The sequence below is a fragment of the Babylonia areolata genome, chromosome 10 (genome assembly GCF_041734735.1).
Source record: "Babylonia areolata isolate BAREFJ2019XMU chromosome 10, ASM4173473v1, whole genome shotgun sequence".
Taxonomy (NCBI): Eukaryota; Metazoa; Mollusca; class Gastropoda; order Neogastropoda; family Buccinidae; genus Babylonia; species Babylonia areolata.
In genome coordinates this window covers 5734893-5758234 of record NC_134885.1, presented here as the reverse complement: position 1 = coordinate 5758234, position 23342 = coordinate 5734893, and the positions used below count along the sequence as shown (strand labels likewise).

The window sequence follows — 23342 nt, the reverse complement described above, 5'->3', positions numbered from 1 at the left end:
ATGTAAATGACATCCACTTTATCTCTGTGGTGTTCTACTACAGAAAATGCTGTCTCTGTGGTGTCCTACTATATAAATGGTGTCTCTATGGTGTCCCACGATGTAAACGGTGTATCTATGCTGTCCCACTATGTAAAGTGTGTATCTGTGCTGTCCTCTGTGTAAATGGTATCTCTGTGCCTGTATGTAAATGTTTGTTTTTTTCTGTGGTGTCCAACTATGTAAAATGTGTCCCTGTGGTGTCCTACTATGTATACGGTGTCTCCATGATCTCCTGCTATGTAAATTGTGTCTCTGGGGAGGTGTGTGTGAGTGGTGGGGTGGGGGCGCCATGAAGGGACAGTCACTGCCAGTGCCTCAGACAGCTCACAAGAGTTGACTCAGAAGATAAAAAAACCTTGAGTACTGTCAGACGCGAGCTGACAATAAAGGAGTTCCTCTTTGCTGGGAACAATTCAAGGCCCACCACTCTCCTTTGAACATTTCAGTGCCCCTTCTCCACCCCCCTCCTACCCCCCCCCCCTCCCCCCCCCCCCCCCCCCCCCCCCCCCCCCCCCCCTCTCCCCCCCCACAAATCTCCCCTCATTGCTACCAATGAAGAGTTTAACAACACTACGTTCTCCTGATCAGGAAGTGCACGGAATCACAGGCATCCGTATAACAAACAATGCCCAGTTGATTAGACATTTTTCTTCTTCTTTTTTGTTTTTTTTGTTTTTGTTGTTGTTTGCCACTGCTCTCTTGTTCAAGATTAATTCAGGGGGGGGGGGGAGGGGGAGGGGGGGGGTTATATATATAACAATCTCTTTTCTTTTCTTTTTTTTTCTTTTTTTCCTTTTCCCCCCCTTTTTTCTCTCTTTTTTTTTATAAATTTTTTTTTACATTAAATTACACATATATTATTACAAAACATAACGTGGTAATACATCAGAATAAACAATCTCATATTTTGGGGTAAAACATCATATTCTTTATGCTATTAATTTGAATGTAGGGTTGTTGTTGTTGTTTTTGTTGTTTTTTTTGTTTTTGTTTTGTTTTTAACTCATGTTAGTGTGTTGTGAGTTTGAGTGTGTGGGTATACCATGTGTATACCAGGGGTATACCATGTAATAGATTTGCCCCCCAAAATGACTACAATATGTGCAAATGTGTGTGTGTGTGTGTGTGTGTGTGTGTGTTCTTTGTCTGTGTCTGTGTCTGTATGCCCGTGTGTGATCAGCATTAAATCCAGGCAGAACAAGCAATCTTGAGAAAAGAAGAGATGATTTCTGAATCTATAACGTTAGACAATGCCATTGTTCAACCAATGACAACCTGATAACTACAGCATATAGAATAATGTGGTATATGGTTATATAAACACTCTGCAAACGGATAAATGCAAACACACCAAAGATATGCCATGACTCTGCAAACAAATATATATATGCTATGATCCACTGCAAACACATGGATAGTCAAGATTACAATGAATAAACAATTTAAAGCATAATACAAACAGACAAAATATGAATATTGCCGCTCATGATCTTCCCTTGTCCACATTTCTTCTTCTTCTTCTTCTTCTGCGTTCACTCGTATGCACACGAGTGGGCTTTTACGTGTATGACCGTTTTTACCCCGCCATGTAGGCAGCCATACTCCGTTTTCGGGGGTGTGCATGCTGGGTATGTTCTTGTTTCCATAACCCACCGAACGCTGACATGGATTACAGGATCTTTAACGTGCGTATTTGATCTTCTGCTTGTATATACACACGAAGGGGGTTCAGGCACTAGCAGGTCTGCACATATGTTGACCTGGGAGATCGTAAAAATCTCCACCCTTTACCCACCAGGCGCCGTCACCAGTGATTCGAACCCGGGACCCTCAGACTGACAGTCCAACGCTTTAACAACATGGCTATTGCGCCCGTCGTCCACATTTCAAACTGTGCAACATTTCCCATGTTTTGCTCTGTGCAAACAGTGACAGCCTGACACTTGTTTGGACAATCTTTGTAATTATGTGGCAACAATTTGGTATTCCAGACTAACAAGACAGTCTAAAGCAGTTGAACAGGTGCAAAAGAGAGCAACTAAAATGATACCAGAGTTAAGAGATTTGGACTACCAAAACCGTTTCAGACAACTAAACTTGCATTCACAAAAATACAGAAGATATATAGAGGAGACATGATACAAGTATTCAGGATAATTAATAAAATGGTTGACACTTACCCCTGCACCTTCTTTTCTACTAACAAACTCCATGTTACCAGAAGTTCAAATACTAACCTTTTCACAAAATTCTGCAGAACAAATATTTGTAAGTTTTCTTTTAGCTTTAGACAGTTAAAGGATGGAATGCACTGAATAATTCAACAAAAACAGCTAAAACTATTGACCAGTTCAAGAATCTTCTAGACAATGACTCTAAATCATTAATAAAACCATTTGATTTTGATGAATGAACATTTAAAAAAATTTCATACGCATGTACGCAACCCTAAACTATTTCTATATTAAGAAGGGGCGTTGAAAAGCCAAAAAGGCTTAAAAAAAAAAGGAAAAAAAAAGGCCCAAATTCTGTATCTGTATCTGTATCTAACAATAATTCACAGGAATTTCTATTCATCAATTATTTATTGTCGCTGAGTTCTCTTCTTTGCATACACAGACTTTCTTTCTTTCTTCCTTTCTTTCTTTCTTTTGTGTTTGTGGGCTGCAACTCCCACGTTCACTCGTATATACGCGAGTGGGCTTTTACGTGAATGACCGTTTTTAACCAGCCAGGTAGGCAGCCATACTCCGCTTTCGGGGGTGTGCATGCTGAGTATGTTCTTGTTTCCATAACCCACCGAACGCTGACATGGATTACAGGATCTTTAACGTGCGTATTTGATCTTCTGCTTGCGTATACACACGATGGGGGTTCAGGCACTGGCAGGTCTGCACATATGTTGACCTGGGAGATTGTAAAAATCTCCACCCTTTACCCACCAGGCGCTGTCACTGTCCGGGACCCTCAGATTTAAAGTCCAACACTTTAACCATTCGGCTGTTGCGCCCGTCACATGCACAGACCAAAGGACACTGATTTATGTATTATATACTGCTGTATATTTCACATCTGCAAGAAAAAAAAAGATGAAAAGCAGCTTAAAAAAAAAAAAAAAAAAAAAGTAATGAAGGAATAGATTACTACATCTGAGCAATGCTCTTCCAAAAAACCAACCAACCAAACTACACATATATATGCTAAATTATACCTAAAGATAGGAAGAAAGAAGAAGAAAAAAGAAAGGAAAAAAATGCAATCAGAGGCCTGCACTCCAGTGAGGCAATCCCTGCATTAATTATTCACCACAAAAGGCGAATGCTACCTTAATTGTGTCTTGATCAAGAAAACGGCATGCCACCTCACACCAGTGGGTCCCAAGCACTCCCCGTCACCTTACGCCCACATCAATAAAAAAATTTTTAAAGTACCCCCCAAAAATTCACAGACTCACTTCCAAGATTTCACACTTGATAATTATTCCCTGTGATTATCTAATCATTCTTTGTTGTTGTCATGGTTATAACGAAGTCAATCAAAATGTGACCACCCCCCCCACACCCCCCCCCAAAAAAGGTTTGTATATATATATTCCTTCATGGAAACAAACCACCTTCTACTCATTGTTTATGTTCCTTGCTGCATCTACAGATCACAATACTTGATGCAACATTTTTCTTTTTAATTCTTTTTTTTTTTCTTTCTTTTTTTTTTTTTTTTTACAGTTACATGTTTCACTGAGAGCAAAATGGAAAAGCTGAAAGCTTCTTTACACAATGCCTTCACAAAACAACAACAACAAAAAAAAGAATAAATAGATAAGAAAATGAATAAATAGATAAAATAAATAAATGAAAGTATACACGCTGTACAATTTTTTTTTTTAAACTTCAACGCAAAACTTCAGACGTAACATGAAAATCTTTGGCTTCACCTGAAGACTGGGCAAAATCAAAACACATGCAACAGAGACATGGAAAACTGGTTCACAGACTACGGCAGCCACCTCTGCAAAAATACAAACACCCTGACATGCACAGTGCAGCTCAAAATGATGCTAAATCCACAGTTTGGGTCCTCTTGTTTAAGCTGAAAGTATCTCCTGCTTTTCTTTACATTGAAAATATTGCCAAGCCCACAGTAAAGTTCTCTCATATAAGCTGTAAGTATCCTCTTGCTTTTTTTTTTTTTAGTTCTTCTTTTTCCTTTCTTTCTTTTGGTTTTGACTAATTTCTTTTTAACTGTGAGAGTTCATCGACGGGCACAATAGCCAAGTGGTTAAAGCGTTGGGACTTTCAATCTGTGGGTCCGGGGTTTGAATCTCGGTGTCGCCTGGTTGGTAAAGGGTGGAGATTTTTCCGATCTCCCAGGTCAACATATGTGCAGACCTGCCAGTGCCTGAACCCCCTTCATGTGTATATATGCACGCAGAAGATCAAATATGCACATTAAAGATCCTGTAATCCATGTCAGCGTTCGGTGGGTTATGGAAACAAGAACATACTCAGCATGCACACCCCCGAAAACGGAGTATGGCTGCCTACATGGCGGGGTAAATAAACAAAAACGGTCATACATGTAAAATGTTACATGTTTGTCTGAGTGTGTATGTGTGCGTGCCTGAAATATGAATGAACGACACAGGAAACGAATGATGAGCGCCCAGTGGCAGCCGTCAGTCAGCTCTACCCAGGTGGGCAGCCTGTTGAGTAAATGACCCCGTGTTTCTAAAGCACTTAGTGCTTGGTCTCCGACCAAGGATAGGCACTATATAAGTATCCATATCAATCAATTCATCTATTTGGTAAGTACAAAAACAGAAGCATGCTGACTGACTGACTGAAAACCTACGCTCTAAAAACAAAAGCCGGGTACACGATGAAAGCTGGATCTTCACTACGCAAGTCATGCATTCATCTGGAATACCTGCGGACTCACCCACGCCCACGGGTAACAGTGGGTGAGTTTCATTGGAGGTACCGTCACTCTCTTCTGTAAGATGACCAACAAACAGTCAGAAGGTGCAGAAGGGAACAGTTCGTGGTGAACGCTACTGTGTACTGGCTGTTAAAGTCCATTCGTTTATTTATAATAATAATAATAATAATGGTATTTATATGGTGCTGAATCTTGTGCAGAGGCAAACCAAAGCGCTTTCGCACCAGTCATTCACACGCATACATAACTCTAAAACTGGAGAAACTAAACACAAGGAAGAGGCAGGGAAGGGAGGCTATTTTGGGAAGAGGTGGGTTTTAAGGCCAGACTTGAAAGAGCTGAGTGTGGAGACCTGACGAAGCGAAAGAGGAAGTTCATTCCAACTGCAAGGTCCAGAGAAAGAACGGCGGCCAACAGTCGTGTGTTTGAATCTGGGTACAGTGTGTTCATCTACGATGATGATATTAGACTGAAAATAAATTATATTGTTATTATTATTTCTGTTGTCATTATTTTGATTATTATTACTTAGAAATCCTCATTTCTGAAATTCAATGGCAGGAGAAGAATTATTTTTAACTGAAAAGGAGGCAGCTGAGGTGGAGGGGGGAAGGGGAATGAGGAAGAGAGAGAGAGAGAGACAGTGACAGAGACACAGACACAGGCACAAAGAGAGAGAGAGAGACAGAGAAATGCAAAATGAAGAGGCTGAGTGTCAGTGATTGGAGAAAGAAAAACATAATATTGGAAGGGTATGTGTGTGAGAGGGTGGGGTGGGGTGGGGTGGGGTATGGGGGAAGCGGAATTAGTACAGAAAATTTATCAATAATCTAATATCGTATGCAGTATCTTCTATAGATTCAAATATTCAAACAGTGTTTCTGAAGATGACGCAGGAAGAGCACCATTTGTGTGAATACCCTCCTGTGTGCAAGTGAAGGAAATCGCTTGTATGATCTGGGGTTTGTGCACAGCACAGTGTCATTATTTTGAATATACATACATGACAATGTCAATTAACACTTACTGTGGACAGGCATTAAATAAAATTGAACACACACTACACTACCCATGCATAACATGCTTGTTTCTTTTGCTTTTTTTTTTGTGTGTGTGTGTGTGTGTGTGTGTGTGTGTGTGTGTGTGTGTGTGTGTGTGTGTGTTTAAACTCCATTCTGCTATGAGACAGAATGATGGTGGACAGACTGGAAACAGATCAACAGGCATAGAGACAGGCAGAGGGTGGCAACACAGAGCATTCACACAACAGTCTGCCTACCTGGGTCCAGTTGACTGAGAGCTGCATTTAGGTGCGCTCATCATTCATTTTCTGTGTCATTCAGTTAGGCTTCAGTCAAACACACACACACACACACACACACACACACACATACACACACACACACATGTATATCACAGTGGATTTTACACAAGAATTTTGCCAGGGACAACTCCCTTGTTGCTGCAGGTTCTTTTACGTGCACTAAGTAAATGTTACACATGGGAACTTGGTTTATCTTCTCATCCAAATGACTAGTGGAGGGTGGGAGGGGGGTTGGGGGGGAGGAATTCTGACAAGTGGGGGTTTCGATCCTGTGCCCTCAGATTCTCTGGCTTTCTAGGTGTGTGCGTTACCACTTGTCCATAACTCCACATTCTGAGATGTTCTGAGTGCCACTCCACTCATGAACTCCCAAAACTATTCAACACAGACCATCTGCTTTTCCCTGAACATCCCACAAGTCCAAAATCCAACACCATAAACTGATTCTTCCAGAATCACCGACATGCCTTTTCCCTTGAAACCAAACACTGCATACAAAACACCACACCGGCTCCTCAGAGTACCTCCCAGAAAGTGAACATTCTGGACCGTTTCTTAAAGACTTGCACTGGTTCCCTGTTAAAAAGAGAATTCACTTCAACATTGGCTGCATTCTTGCATCCTAAAGAATCATACTGGACCCTTCTTTCAAAAAAAAAACAACAACCAAACTTGGTGCAGCTACTGGTCTATTGGACAGGTCCACAATGAGAGATATATGTTTATGAAAAGATCATTTATTAAGTACACCGGTAGCGTGGCCGAGCGGTCTAAGGCACTGGTTTAAGGCACCAGTCTCTTTCGAGGCGTGGGTTCGAATCCCACCGCTGCCATTATTTCCTCAAGGCCTGACTAAGCACGTTGGGTTACGCTGCTGGTCAGGCATCTGCTTGGCAGATGTGGTGTCGCGTATATGGATTTGTCCGAACGCAGTGACACCTCCTTGAGCTACTGAAACTGAAACTTATTAAGTACAAAGTTTGATGCTTCTGCTTTCAGGTAAATGTGGGTGCTGATCCAAAATACTGATGCGTGTCAGTGCATGTGTCTGTTCTCCAGCTACTGCCCATCTACAGACATCCCATCTTGCACTGAAAAAGGTCTGCACAGCTCTGATTAAAAAAAAAAAAAAGAAAAAGAAAGAAAAGAAAAAAGAAATACTCTTCTTTATGTTTTAAAGATCCCGATGTAGAATGTTTTACTGAAAGAGCTGATGAGTGTCCCTAAGAAGTGCAATACATACAACATGATAACAATGATTTTGGGCATTACATGTTGCTGTTTTTGTGAGTGTATCCCACTGTAGAATGCTTCACTGAAAGAGTTAACAACTGTCCCTGAGGAGCATGTTACATGATTACAATTAAATTATTCATATGTGATTTGAATTGTGCGTGTGTATGTTTGTTGTTGTTGTTGTTGTTGTTGTTTTTTGCTTGTTTGTTTGTTGTTGTTGTTTGTTTTTGTTTCTGGAGGGGGTGCGGGTGTGTGTGTGGGGTCCCACTGTTAAATGCTTCAACAGCAGTGCTGCTGACATAAAATATCTGTGTTTTTTGGTGTTTTTTGTTTGTTTTATTTTTTGTATCCCACTGTAAAATGCTTGAATGGCAGTACTGCCGACACACAAGACAACTTCCTTCAGAAGCAAGTCACGACACAAACCACAGCCGACTGATTACCTGTGGCTTTGAAGAGAGCCCCGTTGCGGAGGTCATAGAGACTGGTGTAGGTCGGGTCCAACAGGGCGGTGTGAGGCCTGCCCACAGGCAGAGGGTAGGTCCTTCTGCCTCCCAGACCATCCTGATCCTCCTCACTGTCCTCACTGGAACTGTAGCTGGAGAACTTCTGAAGGATGTAGCTCTCGTCAGACAGCTCTGATGACGACAGCTGTGCACCTTCCTCTACCTGCCCGGGGGAGTTCTCTGAGGGGGAGGCACCGTTCTTCACAGACACAAGTTCAGCGGTCACTTCCGAGCTGGAGCCATCTTCACTGGCTGCAAGAGGTCTGTTTTTTGCCTGGCCCCTTTCTTTGTGTGGGGGTTTGATGCGGGAGGATCGCGCGGGTGCTGATGACACGCCCCTGTTGGTGCGTTGGGTTGTCCCGCCTTGAGACGCATCCGCGGGAGAGGAACGGGTGGATTTGCTCTTCCCTTTGGCCTTCCCCTTCTCGTTTCTTTTTGTGTCTGGATGGTTTGGGTGTGTTTCATTCAGTTCACTGGATTTGTTTGTGCTTTCGCTGTCCATGCCTGTGCTTGATCTGTGAACATCACTGGTTCTTTGGGTGGCCCCTGATGACGTTGATCCTTGCTCTGTGTCCTGGTCGTTTTTTTCACTAATGTCCTCATCTCCTTCTGCATTATCGTTATCATTATCATCATCATCATGTGCGCTGTTGTTGTCGTCTTCAGTGACGAGTTCACTTGTAGAACCGCTGTTGTTGTTGTTGTTCCCGCTTTCACTGGGGGTGCAGCTGGACACAGACCATTTCTTTGTTCTGATTTTCCCACCTTTCGATGCACTGGAGGGGGTCTTTGACGACGCTTTGTCGTTTTGTTTTCCTGCCTTTCTCTTCAACTGCTTCCCGCTGCTGTCTGCGTGCGGGGTGGACGTGTGACTGGCACTGCCGCTGTGGCTCTCCTCACCGGTCTGGTCAGTGCTGTCCCCTCCTAGCTCTTCACTCGCGGCGTCTTTGCCACCACTCCCTCTGGTGACGGATTCTGAGACACTGTCTGTACCCTCCCCTTCCTCCTCCTCCTCTTCTTCTTTGGCATCGTCCCTGGCTTCATCCTGGGAGTTTTCTTCATCAAGAACAGTTTCAGCGTCACTGTCGTTGTCGTCATCTTGCGAGTTGTTGTCTTCGTGAGCGGTGCCGGCGTCACTGTCATTGTCATCATCTTGAGAGTTGCTGTCTTCATGAACGGTGCCAGCATCACTGTTGTTGTCGTCAGAGTCTTCACCAGTGGTTGTCTCCCTCTCTGAGGTTCTCTGACTGTGTCTGGACACAGAGCTCCTTCCGTCAGTGTTGCTGTCGTCATCGTCGCCTGAATCGCCGTCGGTCTCTGACACTTTTCCTTTGCCCCGTCTTTTATCCACATGTCTCTTTCTCCTCTTGTTGCTTTCTCCTTTACTGTCTTCGTCTGTGTTGTCGTCTTCTTCATCGTTGTCCTCCTCCTGGTTCTCTTCCTCATTCTCATCGTCTTCTTCTTCACCACCTTCTTCATCTTCACCTTCTTCATCTCCTTCCTCTTCATCTCCTTCTTCTTCTTCTTCTTCATCATTATCGTCATCGTCTTCAGCATTGTTTTCTTCCCCACTCTCTTCGTCTTCTTCATCATCGTCATCAGAATTTCTTTCCTGTTTCTTTCTGGTATTTTTCTTTCTTGTTTTAGCCTTTGAAGGACCTTCTTTGAGAAGAAGCACTAGTTTTATCAGTGTCATCATCATCATCATCGTCCTCATCATCATTGTCCTCCTCCTCATTGCTGGATCCTGAGGCGCTGTTATCACTGGGAGGCGCCGAGGACTTCTTCTTTCCTCTGGTCTTTCTGGGTTTGATCTCCTCGCTGCCTGAACCTCCGTCTGAGCCAGACTCACCAGACGCTGACCCTGAGCCTGTCCCAGAGTCCTCAGCTTCTGATCCTGACCCTGACCCTGACCCCGACCCTGAGACGTTGTCCTCTTCTGAACTCATAGTGAAACCCTGAAGGTCAAGGACACAAAACCCATACTACGATTCAACAGGGAGAAGGGCACAGGCAGTCCCATCAACCAACAGTTTCACGCTCATTTTGCGTAGTGTCCAATAACTGGCAAAAGAAGAAAAATTTTCTTTAAACTATCTGCACGAGAAGAAAGTTTCCTTTGAACTATTGGCACAAAAACAAAGTTTTCTTTAAACTATCTGCACAAGAAGAAAGTTTTCTTTAAACTATCTGCCTAGAAAGCTCTTCTGTTCTGACAGTGTTTCAGCACAACAATCACCCGACTGTAACCATTTCTAACACACAGCCACTGAAAAGCACATCATCTAGACAGAAACCAAGACAGCATGTGTGGTGAAGATGTAAAGACGATCAGTCCAAGAGGCCGGGTGAAAGTGAGGTGTGGATGCCAAGCGTCAGTGCAGTAAGAAGCTGGCGATGAATATTCCATGACTTGCCGTGCTGCAGGGAGGAGCCACAGGCACGGTCTCAAGTACTGGGCACCATTACCTTTGATGTGGCCTCATTGATTTCTTTCTTCTTCACCCACCCGGAACGTCTTGCTCACACTCTGCCTCGTGTCTCCTTACCTGTACAGCTTCTGGATCCTGTCTCAGTGTACAACAACTCAAGCTGTATTTTTCTTCTGTTTGTCAACGTTGACAGATAATGATGTTGTCATGAAAAAAACATAAATTGCCAATCCCATAATCGTTCTTGTTGTTGACGATGTGGTTATTCATTGTCGATGCTGAAATGACTGGTTTCACCATCCATGGAAAACAACAGAAGACACAGAACATATCCCCAACACAATCTGAGCTCTCAGGGAACTGCTGTTTTCGCTCCCAGTGATGTTGATGCTAGGTAAACCTAGACCCACGCTGCCAAGTGGCACCCACTCTCCCACACAAGTGTGGTGTGTGTGTGGCGATGTGTGTTTTAGCTGCCTGGATACCCTCTCCCACTCCACGGCCCAAACAGTGCAGTGCACGAGGAAGTCAATACGCCGATGCTCAACCCACAACCACAGCACGCCACCCATACAAACTGACTCCCCTCACCGCACGCTCACCCACCAAAATCAATCGTCACACAATTAGTCCGCATCAATCACAGGTCTCACAGCCATGGCCGCTCCATGAAATATAATACAGCTGGCACGACTCAACAAAGGCAACACAGACACTTCGCAGCAGTCGGCTAACATTACATTAACCACATGTGATGAGTGGATCAGGATGATGCCAGACATTCTGTGGTTTTGATTAAGCTTGCTCTTTTATTAGCTGAGACTGTGGAGAGAAAAGTGCTTGAGAATGATGTGTGTGTGTGTGTGTGTGTGTGTGTGTGTGTGTGTGTGTGTGTGTGTGCACTTTTTGTTGAGTTTTTCGGAAAGACAGTTTCTATTTCCAGTGATCTGATATTGACTTTTCTCAAAGTGTCTGTCTCTAAAAGGTTTGCTGGGAAGAAAAAAAAAACATGTCTTTTTCATAATTGGAACATGATTTGTTTTCACTTTTCTTTTGGCACTTGAGAATCAGCAGTTCCCTTAGTTTACATTCTTCTTTTTATTCACATTGGTTTATTGTCTGTTTACTACAAGATGATTTACACACATACACATTCATTCATTTCAGTACACACAAGGGTGAGCACTTAACATGGGGAGGGGGAGGGGGGGTGTGCATTGAGAAAAATACACAAGTCACCAATGAAATACACGATCTCAAATTAAAACTTCTTTCTCTTCTTCTGCGTTCACTCGTATGCACACGAGTGGGCTTTTACATGTATGACCGTTTTTACCCCACCATGTAGGCAGCCATACTCCGTTTTTGGGGTGTGCATGCTGGGTATGTTCTTGTTTCCATAACCCACCGAACGCTGACATGGATTACAGGATCTTTAAAGTGCGTATTTGATCTTCTGCTTGCATATACACACGAAGGGGGTTCAGGCACTAGCAGGTCTGCACATATGTTGACCTGGGAGATCGTAAAAATCTCCACCCTTTACCCACCAGGCGCCGTCACCGTGATTCGAAACCGGGACCCTCAGATTGAAAGTCCAATGCTTTAACCACTCGGCTATTGCGCCCGATTCCAATTTAAAACAAAACTTGATTCCTTTTTCCAAAGTGAAAATCATGCTGACCTCTTTCCTTCTTTTTTTTCCCTTTTCAGTAACTACAAACAAACAAAAATCTCTTATGTCATGAATAGGACTAATATATATGACATATATTTGAATGTTTTAGGGGGGCAGGGGGGGGGGGGGGGGGAGGGGGGAGAAAAAGATCACACTGAGGACTCACATGTATGACACATATGTGAATGAGGTGTTTTTTGTGTGAGAAAAAGATCATAATGAGGACTCATATGTATGACACATATGTGAATGAGGTGTTTTTTGTGTGAGAAAAAGATCATACTGAGGACTCATATGTATGACACATATGTGAATGAGGTGTTTTTTGTGTGAGAAAAAGATCATACTGAGGACTCATATGTATGACACATATGTGAACGAGGTGTTTTTTGTGTGAGAAAAAGATCATACTGAGGACTCATATGTATGACACATATGTGAACGAGGTGTTTTTTGTGTGAGAAAAAGATCATACTGAGGACTCATATGTATGACATATATATGAATGTTGTTTTTGTGAGAAAAAGATCTTACTGAGGACTTATATGTATGACATATATGTGAATGTTTTGTTGTTGTTGTTGTTGTTTTTGCGTGTGTGTGAGAGAAAAAGATCATACTGAGGACTCATATGTATGACATACATGTGAAGTTCTTTGGGGTTTTTTGGTGAGAAAAAGATCATACTGAGAACTAATATGTATGACATATATGTGAATGTTGTTTTTGTGAGAAAAAGATCATACTGAGGACTCATATGTATGACATATATATGAATGTTGTTTTTGTGAGAAAAAGATCATACTGAGAACTAATATGTATGACATATATGTGAATGTTGTTTTTGTGAGAAAAAGATCTTACTGAGGACTTATATGTATGACATATATGTGAATGTTTTGTTGTTGTTGTTGTTGTTTTTGCGTGTGTGTGAGAGAAAAAGATCATACTGAGGACTCATACGTATGACATATATGTGAAGGTCTTTGGGGTTTTTTGGTGAGAAAAAGATCATACTGAGGACTTATATGTATGACATATATGTGAATGTTTTTTTGTGAGAAAAAGATCTTACTGAGGACTTATATGTATGACATATATGTGAATGTTTTTTTGTGAGAAAAAGATCATACTGAGGACTCATACGTATGACATATATGTGAATGTTTTTTTTGTGAGAAAAAGAAATCATACTCACATTCTCTCAGCAAACTTCCTATCTGTAGTGTTGTGACTGTCATAGACTCAGTTATTTACGAAAGACAGTCTTCGTATAGTCTTATATATATAGTTTCAGCGGAAGATCTTAATGGTTAAGTCTCTTCGAAGACTGTCTTTTGTGAATAACTGAGTTCTCCGACAGTCACAACACTACACTATCCTGTGATGTTCCATGAACAACGAGTCTGACCAGCACAAAGTTTGCTTCCTGTTTCTGTTTCTCTATGTGTGTGCATCTTTCTCTCTCTCTCTCTCTCATAAGAGCAAGCATGTGTGTATATATACATGTGTATTTGTGTGTGTGTGTGTGTGTGTGTGTGCACGTGCATGTGTGGGTGGGGGGGGGGAGGTGGGGGGAGGGGGTATGTGTGTGTGTGTGGGGGGGGGGGGGAGGGGGGGGGGGGTGGGAGGGGTGAGTGTGTGTATATGTGTGTGTGTGTGTGTGTGTGGGAAGGGTGCAGGGGGGGGGGGGGGGGTTAGTGGTGGGGGGGTATGTGTGTGTGTGTGTGGGGGGGTGAGTGGGTGTGTGTGTGTGGGTGTGTGTGCACGCGCGTATGTGCATGTGCAAGTGTGTGTGTAGGTGTGTGTGTGTGTGTGTGTGTGCATGGATGACAGAGTGAGACGAAGGCAGGGAGGTATGTGGTTAGAAGGGGGTGGTGGAAAGAGAGAGAGAGAGAGAGAGAGAAAGAAAAGGAAAGGGTCAGTGAGTGAGAAAGAGAACGAGAGACAGTGAGAGACTCTTTTGACGCTTACTTATTTTATTGTCATCACCTGCGTAGGTCTATTGACAAGGGGGTGATAAGGGTTATTTCTTATGTCACCACAAGTACAATATAACACCCTCTGCTTAATCATATCAAAACAAATGAAGACAAACAAACAAAGAAAAACAAAACAGCTTTCATCTTAATACCACACCCTCACAAAACATTAAAGAAAGGGAAGCGAAAAAACATCAAAAGAAAAAAATAAATAACACAGAAGAACTCGACCATCCATTCCACTAGTGATATTGTTCAATGTCAACTTTATTATCTGGCTTGCTGTCTGAACACAAGGCAATCGACATTATACATGGTTATCCTCCTATTGTTACTCTGGCATTGTTCTGAATAGTAAGAGTGCGTCTTATTCTCTGTACTTCTACAAGAAATTTAGCCATTGACAGAGTGAGAGAGAGAGAGAGAGAGAAAGAAACCAAACATAAGTGGATCACAAATAAAACCATCCAACATTATCCAACCTGCCAACCGACAAACCCAAATAGCCACACGTCCAAACAAAGAAGCAATTAACCGAGTGGTTGAAGCATTGGACTTTCAATCTGAGGGTCCCGGGTTCAAATCACAGTAACGGCGCCTGGTGGGTAAAGGGTGGAGATTTTTTCCGATCTCCCAGGTCAACATATGTGCAGACCTGCTAGTGCCTGAACCCCCTACATGTGTATACTCACGCAGAAGATCAAATACGCACGTGCACTTTAAAGATCCTGTAACCTATGTCAGTGTTCGGTGGGTTATGGAGACACGAAAATACCCAGCATGCATGAACCACTTCAGAGTCATCAGCAAGTCGATGTTGGTCGTGTAACGGAAAGCAGAAGAAGAAGAAGGAGAAGAAGAGAGAGAGAGAGAGAGAGAGAGAGAGAGAGAGAGAGAGAGAGAGAAACCAAACATAAGTGGATCACAAATAAAACCATCCAACATTATCCAACCTGTCAACCGACAAACCCAAATAGCCACACATCCAAACAAAGAAGTAAAAAAGAGAGAGAGGGGGTGGGGAGGAAGAGGTAGAGATAGGGGGGGAGAGAGAGGGGGAGGGAGAGGGAGAGAGAGGGGGAGAGAGAGAGAGGGAGAAAGAGAGAGAGAGAGGGAGAGAAAGAGAGAGAGAGGGAGGGAGAAAGAGAGGGAGAAAGAGAGAGGGAGAGAAAGAGAGAGGGAGAGAGAGAGAGAGGCGGGGGGGAAGGGCTAGAGAGAGAGGGGGGAGAGGGAGAGAGAGAGGGAGGGAGGGACAGAGAGGGAGAGAGAGGGGTGGGTGGGAGGGAGAGGTAGAGAGAGGGGGGGGGGGAGAGAGAGAGAGACAGAGAGAGACAGACAGACACAGAGAGCGGAGGGAGAGAGAGAGGGGGGGAGAGAAAGAGAGAGAGAGAAAGAAACCAAACGTAAGTGGATCACAAATAAACCCATCCAGCATCACCCAACCTGCCAACTGACAAACCCTGATAACCACACACCCAAACACAGAAGCCAAAAAGAGAGAGAGGGAGGGAAGGAAGAGGGAGAGATAAGGGGAGAGAGAGGGAGAGAGAGGGGGAGGGGGAGGGAGAGAGAGCGGGAGGAAGAGGGAGAGAGAGTGGGAGAGAAAGAGAGAGAGAGGGAGAGAAAGAGAGAGAGAGGGAGGGAGTGAGAGAGGGAGAGAGAAAGAGAGAGAGAGGGAGGGCAGGAGAGAGAGAGAAAAAGAGAGGGAGAGAGAGAGAAAGAGAGGGAGAGAGGGAGAAAGAGACAGGGAGCGAAAGAGAGAGGGAGAGAGAAAGAGAGAGGGAGGGAGAGAGAGAGAGTGGGGGAGAGGGAGAGAGAGAGGGAGGGAGGGACAGAGAGGGAGAGAGAGGGGTGGGTGGGAGGGAGAGGTAGAGAGAGGGGGGGCAGAGAGAGAGAGAGACAGAGACAGACAGACACAGAGAGAGGAGGGAGAGAGGGAGATGGAGAGATAGAGGGGGGAGAAAAAGAGAGAGAGGGAGAGAGACACAGAGAGGGAGAAAGAGAGAAAGAAAGAGAGAGAGGGAGAGAGCGCAAGAAAGAAACCAAACGTAAGTGGATCACAAATAAACCCATCCAGCATCACCCAACCTGCCAACTGACAAACCCTGATAACCACACACCCAAACACAGAAGCCAAAGATGAGACCCAACCCTCAACCCACATGTCCACATCAATACGTACACACTCCAGGGAAAGGGAATAAAACCCCTGCAAAATTGGCACAAATACACATGTCTTTTAAAAAATTTTCCATTACATGACACACCCTGGAACTTCAAAATACATACTTCCATAAATGTATATAACAGCCCCTGAAAACGGAGTATGGCAGGGTAAAAACGGTCATACACATAAAAAACGTAAAAGCCAACTCGTGTACGTACGAGCGAACATGGGAGTTGCAACCCGAGAACAAAGAAGAAGAAGTATATAGCAGCATATGCCCGGGGCATCACTGTGTTAAAAAACATAGGTTACGGGTTAACGTCCATATTCTAAATATATTTCTGTTAATAATTACGATGTAATAATTAATTGCAATGTTTTTAAAAAGCGAATATGTGAAATGCTTTTATTTGAGAACATATGTTTATTACTCTTGTTTAATCAAGTAATCTGCGTGTGTGGGTTGGTTGGGGGGGTGGGTGTGTGCTGATTATCTGGTTGCAGTTTTCCGCAATTTATCTTTATTCTTATCTTATCTGTCTATTATAATCAATGTGCAGTATAGTAGGCTATGTTTATAATTATATTCAAATAATGTTTCTTAATTCTTTCTGTTTTTACATTAAGAATACTAGTTATTACCTGCAGTGTGTGGATGTATGTATGAAACGGTGTATGTGATATTTTTTACATTCGTAATATTCGTAAAAGCTGTTGTTGACTTTTACAGTTATGGTCCCCATGTTGTTTACTTGTCTATGTTGTGATAATGCACCTGACCAAATTTCTCCAGTTGGAGATAATAAAGTTATTCTTATCTTATCTTATCTTACTCTGAGAGCACAACCAGGATGAACAGAACGTACGGTATGGAGAAAGGTTAATTGGATCAATGCATCTTTCAAAGCAGTATACTTTACTCTCTAACTTGTAGCAAATGCACATCTTTTTTTTTTAAGGCTTTGCATAAATACAGTGATACATCCCAGGCCATCTCTGCGTGTGAAACAGAGACATGCACGCGCATCCACCCCCTCACACACACACACACATTTAGAGGCAACAATCTACACGTCCAGATATCTACAAGCAAGCAAGCTGGTTAATACTCACCATTGCACTTGTCTTCATCGGAATCCGATTCAGAGTCTGAAGAGCTGCTACTGCCCTCCCCGTAGCCATAGGTTTTCTCCCATTCGTTGTACTGTTGGAACCCATTCCGGAAGTTCTGGTTGCGACCTGGCAACACCAACCATCACATCTTGGAGAGTGGTTACAGCACTGGACTTTTAAAGTTATACGGTCCTGGGTTCAAATCCTGGTGGTATATGGTGGGTGAAGGCAGGAGGCCTTTTTGGTGGGGGGGTTTTGTTTCAGTTTCAGTTTCAGTTTCTCAAAGAGGTTTCACTGCATTCAGACAAATCCATATACTCTACACCATATCTGCTAGGCAGATGCCTGACAGCAGCATACTTTTTTTTCTTTTTTCTTTTTGCAGTTTCAGTTTCTCAAGGAGGCTTCACTGCATTCGGACAAATCCATATACGCTACACCACATCTGCTAGGCAGATCCCTGACAGCAGCATCACCCAACATGCTTGTCTGGCCTTGAGTGCATGCTCATATATTGTGTGCCTATCAGAGTGGATTTCCTTTTACATAATTTTGCCAGAGGACAACACTCTCATTGCCATGGGTTCTTTTTCAGTGCACCAAGTGCGTGATGCACACAGGACTTTCATTTATTGTCTCATCCCGACTAGATTTCTCAGTTTTTCTTTCCAGTTAAACTTGGGAGAAAGGGCGAGAGCGGGATTCGAACCCACACCCTCACGGACTCTCTGTATTGGCAGCTGAGCGTCTTAACCATTCTGCCACCTTCCTCCTGTTTTTTGTTTGTTTGTTTGTTTTTTCAGGTCAGCTTAATATGTGCAGATCTACACATGCAGAACATCAAACTGTGCAGATCTACACATGCAGAACATCAAACTGTGCAGATCTACACATGCAGAACATCAAACACCCACATTAAAGATCCTGTAATCTATGTCAGAATTCAGCGGGTAATGGAAGCATGAACATACCCAGCATCCACACCCTCAAAAACTGAGTATGACTGTCAATAACGGCAGGGTAAAAATGGCCAGACATGTAAAATCCCACTTGCAAACCCAGTGAAGATGGGAGTTGCAGTCAGTGAACTAAAAAAAAATCATAATGAATTCTGGACCGATTGTAGCTGTAGCATGATTTCAATCATGAACATCTGCCACTTGTATAATCTATGTCTGAAGCAAACAGGAAATTAGGTGCAGTTTTTCACAGGAAATCTGACCTGTATGGAGAGTATTTGAATTACTGCTTAATTCTGTTTCAACTGCCTTTCTTGTTTCCTTTTTGTTAATGTGTGTGGTCCATCACTCTTCCTCCCTACCCAAATAAATCAATATCAAACCAGACAAAGTAAAATACAAATCAAAACATGAACAAATATTGATATATTCTCTCTCTCTCATCTCCCTCTCACACATTCCTGTACTGAAATCACTTAAAGTGGAAAGGTGTTAAATTGAAGACTACTACTAACACACACACACACACACACACACACACACACACACACAAAGAGGAAAGAGGAATGAAAAATATTCGATTCAACTTTCATTTTTCTCAGCATGTTATCAGGCACGACACAAGAAGAAAGTGTGTCATGGAGTCATCAATCACTTCACCAATCTTCCAAATCAAACATTCCTGTACTAACCCAGTTAATTTTTCCATGAAATATATTCCGCCAAACAAACCAGTCATACTATATCCCCTAAATGTGGTCCCATTCTTCACAGCATGAGAGAAGAGTTGTTTGAACAGAATACACACAGTGGTTTGGCAAGCAGTGAGGGTGGTAGCATGGACAGTGTCTGACATTTCTTCTTCTTCTTCGTTTGTGGGCTGCAACTCCCACGTTCACTCGTATGTACACGGGTGGGGTTTTATGTGTATGAACATTTTTACCCCACCATGTAGGCAGCCATACTCCATTTTCAGGGGTGTGCATGCTGGGTATGTTTTTGTTTCCATAACCCACCAAACACTGACATGGATTACAGAATCTATAATGTGTGTATTTTATCTTCTGCTTGCGATATACACAAAGGGGGTTCAGGCACAAGCAGGTCTGCACATATGATGACCTGGGAGATCAGAAAAATCTCCACCTTTTACCCACCAGGCGCCATTACCGAGATTCAAACCCGGGACCCTCAGAGCGAAAGTCCAATGTTTTAACCATTCATCTATTGCGCCCATCACACTCAATCAAATTTTCAGGAACTGTCTACAAACACCAAGCTTCAGCAGAGGTGTACAAAGGAGATACAACCAGCACTTGTCAGGCTTATTCACAGAGGTGTACAAAGGAGATACAACCAGCACTTGTCAGGCTTATTCACAGAGGTGTACAAAGGAGACACAACCAGCACTTGTCAGGCTTATTCACCCAGGTGTACAAAGGAGACACAACCAGCACTTGTCAGGCTTATTCACAGAGGTGTACAAAGGAGACACAACCAGCACTTGTCAGGCTTATTCACAGAGGTGTACAAAGGAGATGCAACCAGCACTTGTCAGGCTTATTCACAGACGTGTACAAAGGAGATACAACCAGCACTTGTCAGGCTTATTCACAGAGGTGTACAAAGGAGACACAACTTGCACTTGTCAGGCTTATTCACAGAGGTGTACAAAGGAGATACAACTTGCACTTGTCAGGCTTATTCACAGAGGTGTACAAAGGAGACACAACTAGCACTTGTCAGGCTTATTCACAGAGGTGTACAAAGGAGATACAACCAGCACTTGTCAGGCTTATTCACAGAGGTGTACAAAGGAGATACAACCAGCACTTGTCAGGCTTATTCACAGAGGTGTACAATGGAGATACAACTTGCACTTGTCAGGCTTATTCACAGAGGTGTACAAAGGAGATACAACTTGCACTTGTCAGGCTTATTCACAGAGGTGTACAAAGGAGATACAACCAGCACTTGTCAGGCTTATTCACAGAGGTGTACAAAGGAGATACAACCAGCACTTGTCAGGCTTATTCACAGAGGTGTACAAAGGAGACACAACTAGCACTTGTCAGGCTTATTCACAGAGGTGTACAAAGGAGATACAACCAGCACTTGTCAGGCTTATTCACAGAGGTGTACAAAGGAGACACAACTAGCACTTGTCAGGCTTATTCACAGAGGTGTACAAAGGAGACACAACCAGCACTTGTCAGGCTTATTCACCCAGGTGTACAATGGAGATACAACTTGCACTTGTCAGGCTTATTCACAGAGGTGTACAAAGGAGACACAACCAGCACTTGTCAGGCTTATTCACAGAGGTGTACGGTGTACAAAGGAGACACAACCAGCACTTGTCAGGCTTATTCACAGAGGTGTACAAAGGAGACACAACCAGCGCTTGTCAGGCTTATTCACCCAGGTGTACAATGGAGATACAACTTGCACTTGTCAGGCTTATTCACAGAGGTGTACGGTGTACAAAGGAGACACAACCAGCACTTGTCAGGCTTATTCACAGAGGTGTACAAAGGAGACACAACCAGCACTTGTCAGGCTTATTCACAGAGGTGTACAAAGGAGATACAACCAGCACTTGTCAGGCTTATTCACAGAGGTGTACAAAGGAGATACAACTTGCACTTGTCAGGCTTATTCACCCAGGTGTACAATGGAGATACAACCAGCACTTGTCAGGCTTATTCACAGAGGTGTACAAAGGAGACACAACCAGCACTTGTCAGGCTTATTCACCCAGGTGTACAATGGAGATACAACTTGCACTTGTCAGGCTTATTCACAGAGGTGTACAAAGGAGACACAACCAGCACTTGTCAGGCTTATTCACAGAGGTGTACAAAGGAGACACAACCAGCACTTGTCAGGCTTATTCACAGAGGTGTACAAAGGAGATACAACTTGCACTTGTCAGGCTTATTCACAGAGGTGTACAAAGGAGATACAACCAGCACTTGTCAGGCTTATTCACAGAGGTGTACAAAGGAGATACAACCAGCACTTGTCAGGCTTATTCACAGAGGTGTACAAAGGAGACACAACCAGCACTTGTCAGGCTTATTCACAGAGGTGTACAAAGGAGACACAACTAGCACTTGTCAGGCTTATTCACAGAGGTGTACAAAGGAGACACAACCAGCACTTGTCAGGCTTATTCGCCAGAGGTGTACAAAGGAGACACAACCAGCACTTGTCAGGCTTATTCACAGAGGTGTACGGTGTACAAAGGAGACACAACCAGCACTTGTCAGGCTTATTCACAGAGGTGTACGGTGTACAAAGGAGACACAACCAGCACTTGTCAGGCTTATTCACCCAGGTGTACAAAGGAGACACAACCAGCACTTGTCAGGCTTATTCACAGAGGTGTACAAAGGAGACACAACTAGCACTTGTCAGGCTTATTCACCCAGGTGTACAAAGGAGACACAACCAGCACTTGTCAGGCTTATTCACAGAGGTGTACAAAGGAGACACAACCAGCACTTGTCAGGCTTATTCACAGAGGTGTACAAAGGAGACACAACCAGCACTTGTCAGGCTTATTCACAGAGGTGTACAAAGGAGATACAACCAGCACTTTTCGGGCTCATTCACCGAGAAGAAAAAAAAATCCAAATGGATATGGATTATTTTCAGCATTATGTCCAACCAAATTTTGTTTCAGCCTTCTGGGTCTATTTTCATTGTGACCGAGTACGGAAAATCCAGGTGAATTTCAGTGCTGTTATTTTCAAACTGTTCCACAAAATTCAATGCTGAATAACATTTATCCAGTGTTTAAAATAATGGTGACAGTGTTCATTGAAGACACAATGAAATATTTTGGTACTTAAATTCCAGTGTGGCAGATTTAATCAACAGCCAGAGTATCTTCTGTCTTCTGTATTGCAATTTACTTACCTTTTATTATTACCATTACTTATCTATCCATTTATTTATTTATTCATTTATTATCATTATTATTATCATCATTATCATTAATGATATTAATGCTGTTTACATTGTTATCATTATTATTAGTAGTAGTAGTATCATTATCGTCATTATCAGTATCATTATCTATTTATTTTTCATTTTTACTTATATTTGTTGTTTTTCTTTCCCAAAGGCCTGACAAAGTGCATTGGGTTACACTGCTAGTCTGAGGCATTAGTTAATGTGTGTGTGTGTGTGTGGTAAGATCAGACCCTGGCTGTGTGTGGTGGGTGAAAGGTGCAGATGTGGTGTAACTTAAACGGATTTGTCCGAACACGATGGCGCCTCCTTGAGAAACTGAAACTGGACTACGTCTTCACCAACTGCCCATCAGAGATCACGGAGAACTGACTCACCTGCATGGCCGTTGCTGGCGGTGGCAGAGACACGAAAGGATAGATCAATGTCGTAGGGGTTGACAGAATGTGGGTTTTTAACGGCCGTGGTGCGTTTGTCCCTGCTGCTGTGCATTGCATAGTGTCTGTTCCTCAACTGCTCGTTGCGTTTCTGCCAGGACATGTTGCTGCGCACTGTTACAGCGTGTGCACTGTTTCTGCCTGGTGTGTGCACTGTTTCTGCCTGATGTCACAGTCACCACCACTAGTAATATCCTGCCACTTTTTTTTTAATGTTGGTCAATTTGGTGCACAAAGAGTTCTCTCTTGCACAAGCACGTGTTGAACGAAAAAAGTAGATTCAACCTTCATCTCACTGAACTTTTTTTTTTCCTGCTACACATTCATTCCATAGTTGAGACACAACACTCTTTCAGTTTTCAACAAAAAAATGAATAAAAAAAAAAAAAAAGGTCTGAAAGTATCAGTATGTAGTCACTGGAATGCATGCATCACAAACACCCGAGTTTCTTAAAATGTCTCCTTGTTCACAACAGAAGCAGCTGGAGATTGAAAGAGCACAGCCCCAGAAATGTAGCACCTCAACATCGCTGCAGAAAACACACAGCTA

General features: G+C 43.1%; 1 protein-coding gene and 1 non-coding gene across 4 annotated transcripts in view; one reads left to right on the top strand and one right to left on the bottom strand.

Annotated features, from left to right (window-relative positions):
- LOC143286741 (uncharacterized) overlaps positions 1-23342 on the bottom strand; it is a 148351-nt gene that overhangs the window by 116316 nt on the left and 8693 nt on the right. For 2 of the 3 annotated variants that reach the window (XM_076594464.1, XM_076594465.1), the window contains exon 1: positions 7984-8553. In XM_076594464.1, coding sequence (XP_076450579.1) covers positions 7984-8548 — 565 coding nt within the window. In that variant the 5' untranslated portion in view covers positions 8549-8553. Of the gene's footprint in view, positions 1-4980; positions 5035-7983; positions 8554-17418; positions 17545-23342 lie in introns of those variants that run through there. The other variant, XM_076594463.1, reaches the window with a different exon arrangement.
- On the top strand, positions 7056-7137 carry Trnal-aag (transfer RNA leucine (anticodon AAG)). The gene has a single exon. It is a non-coding gene; the product is annotated as a tRNA-Leu (tRNA).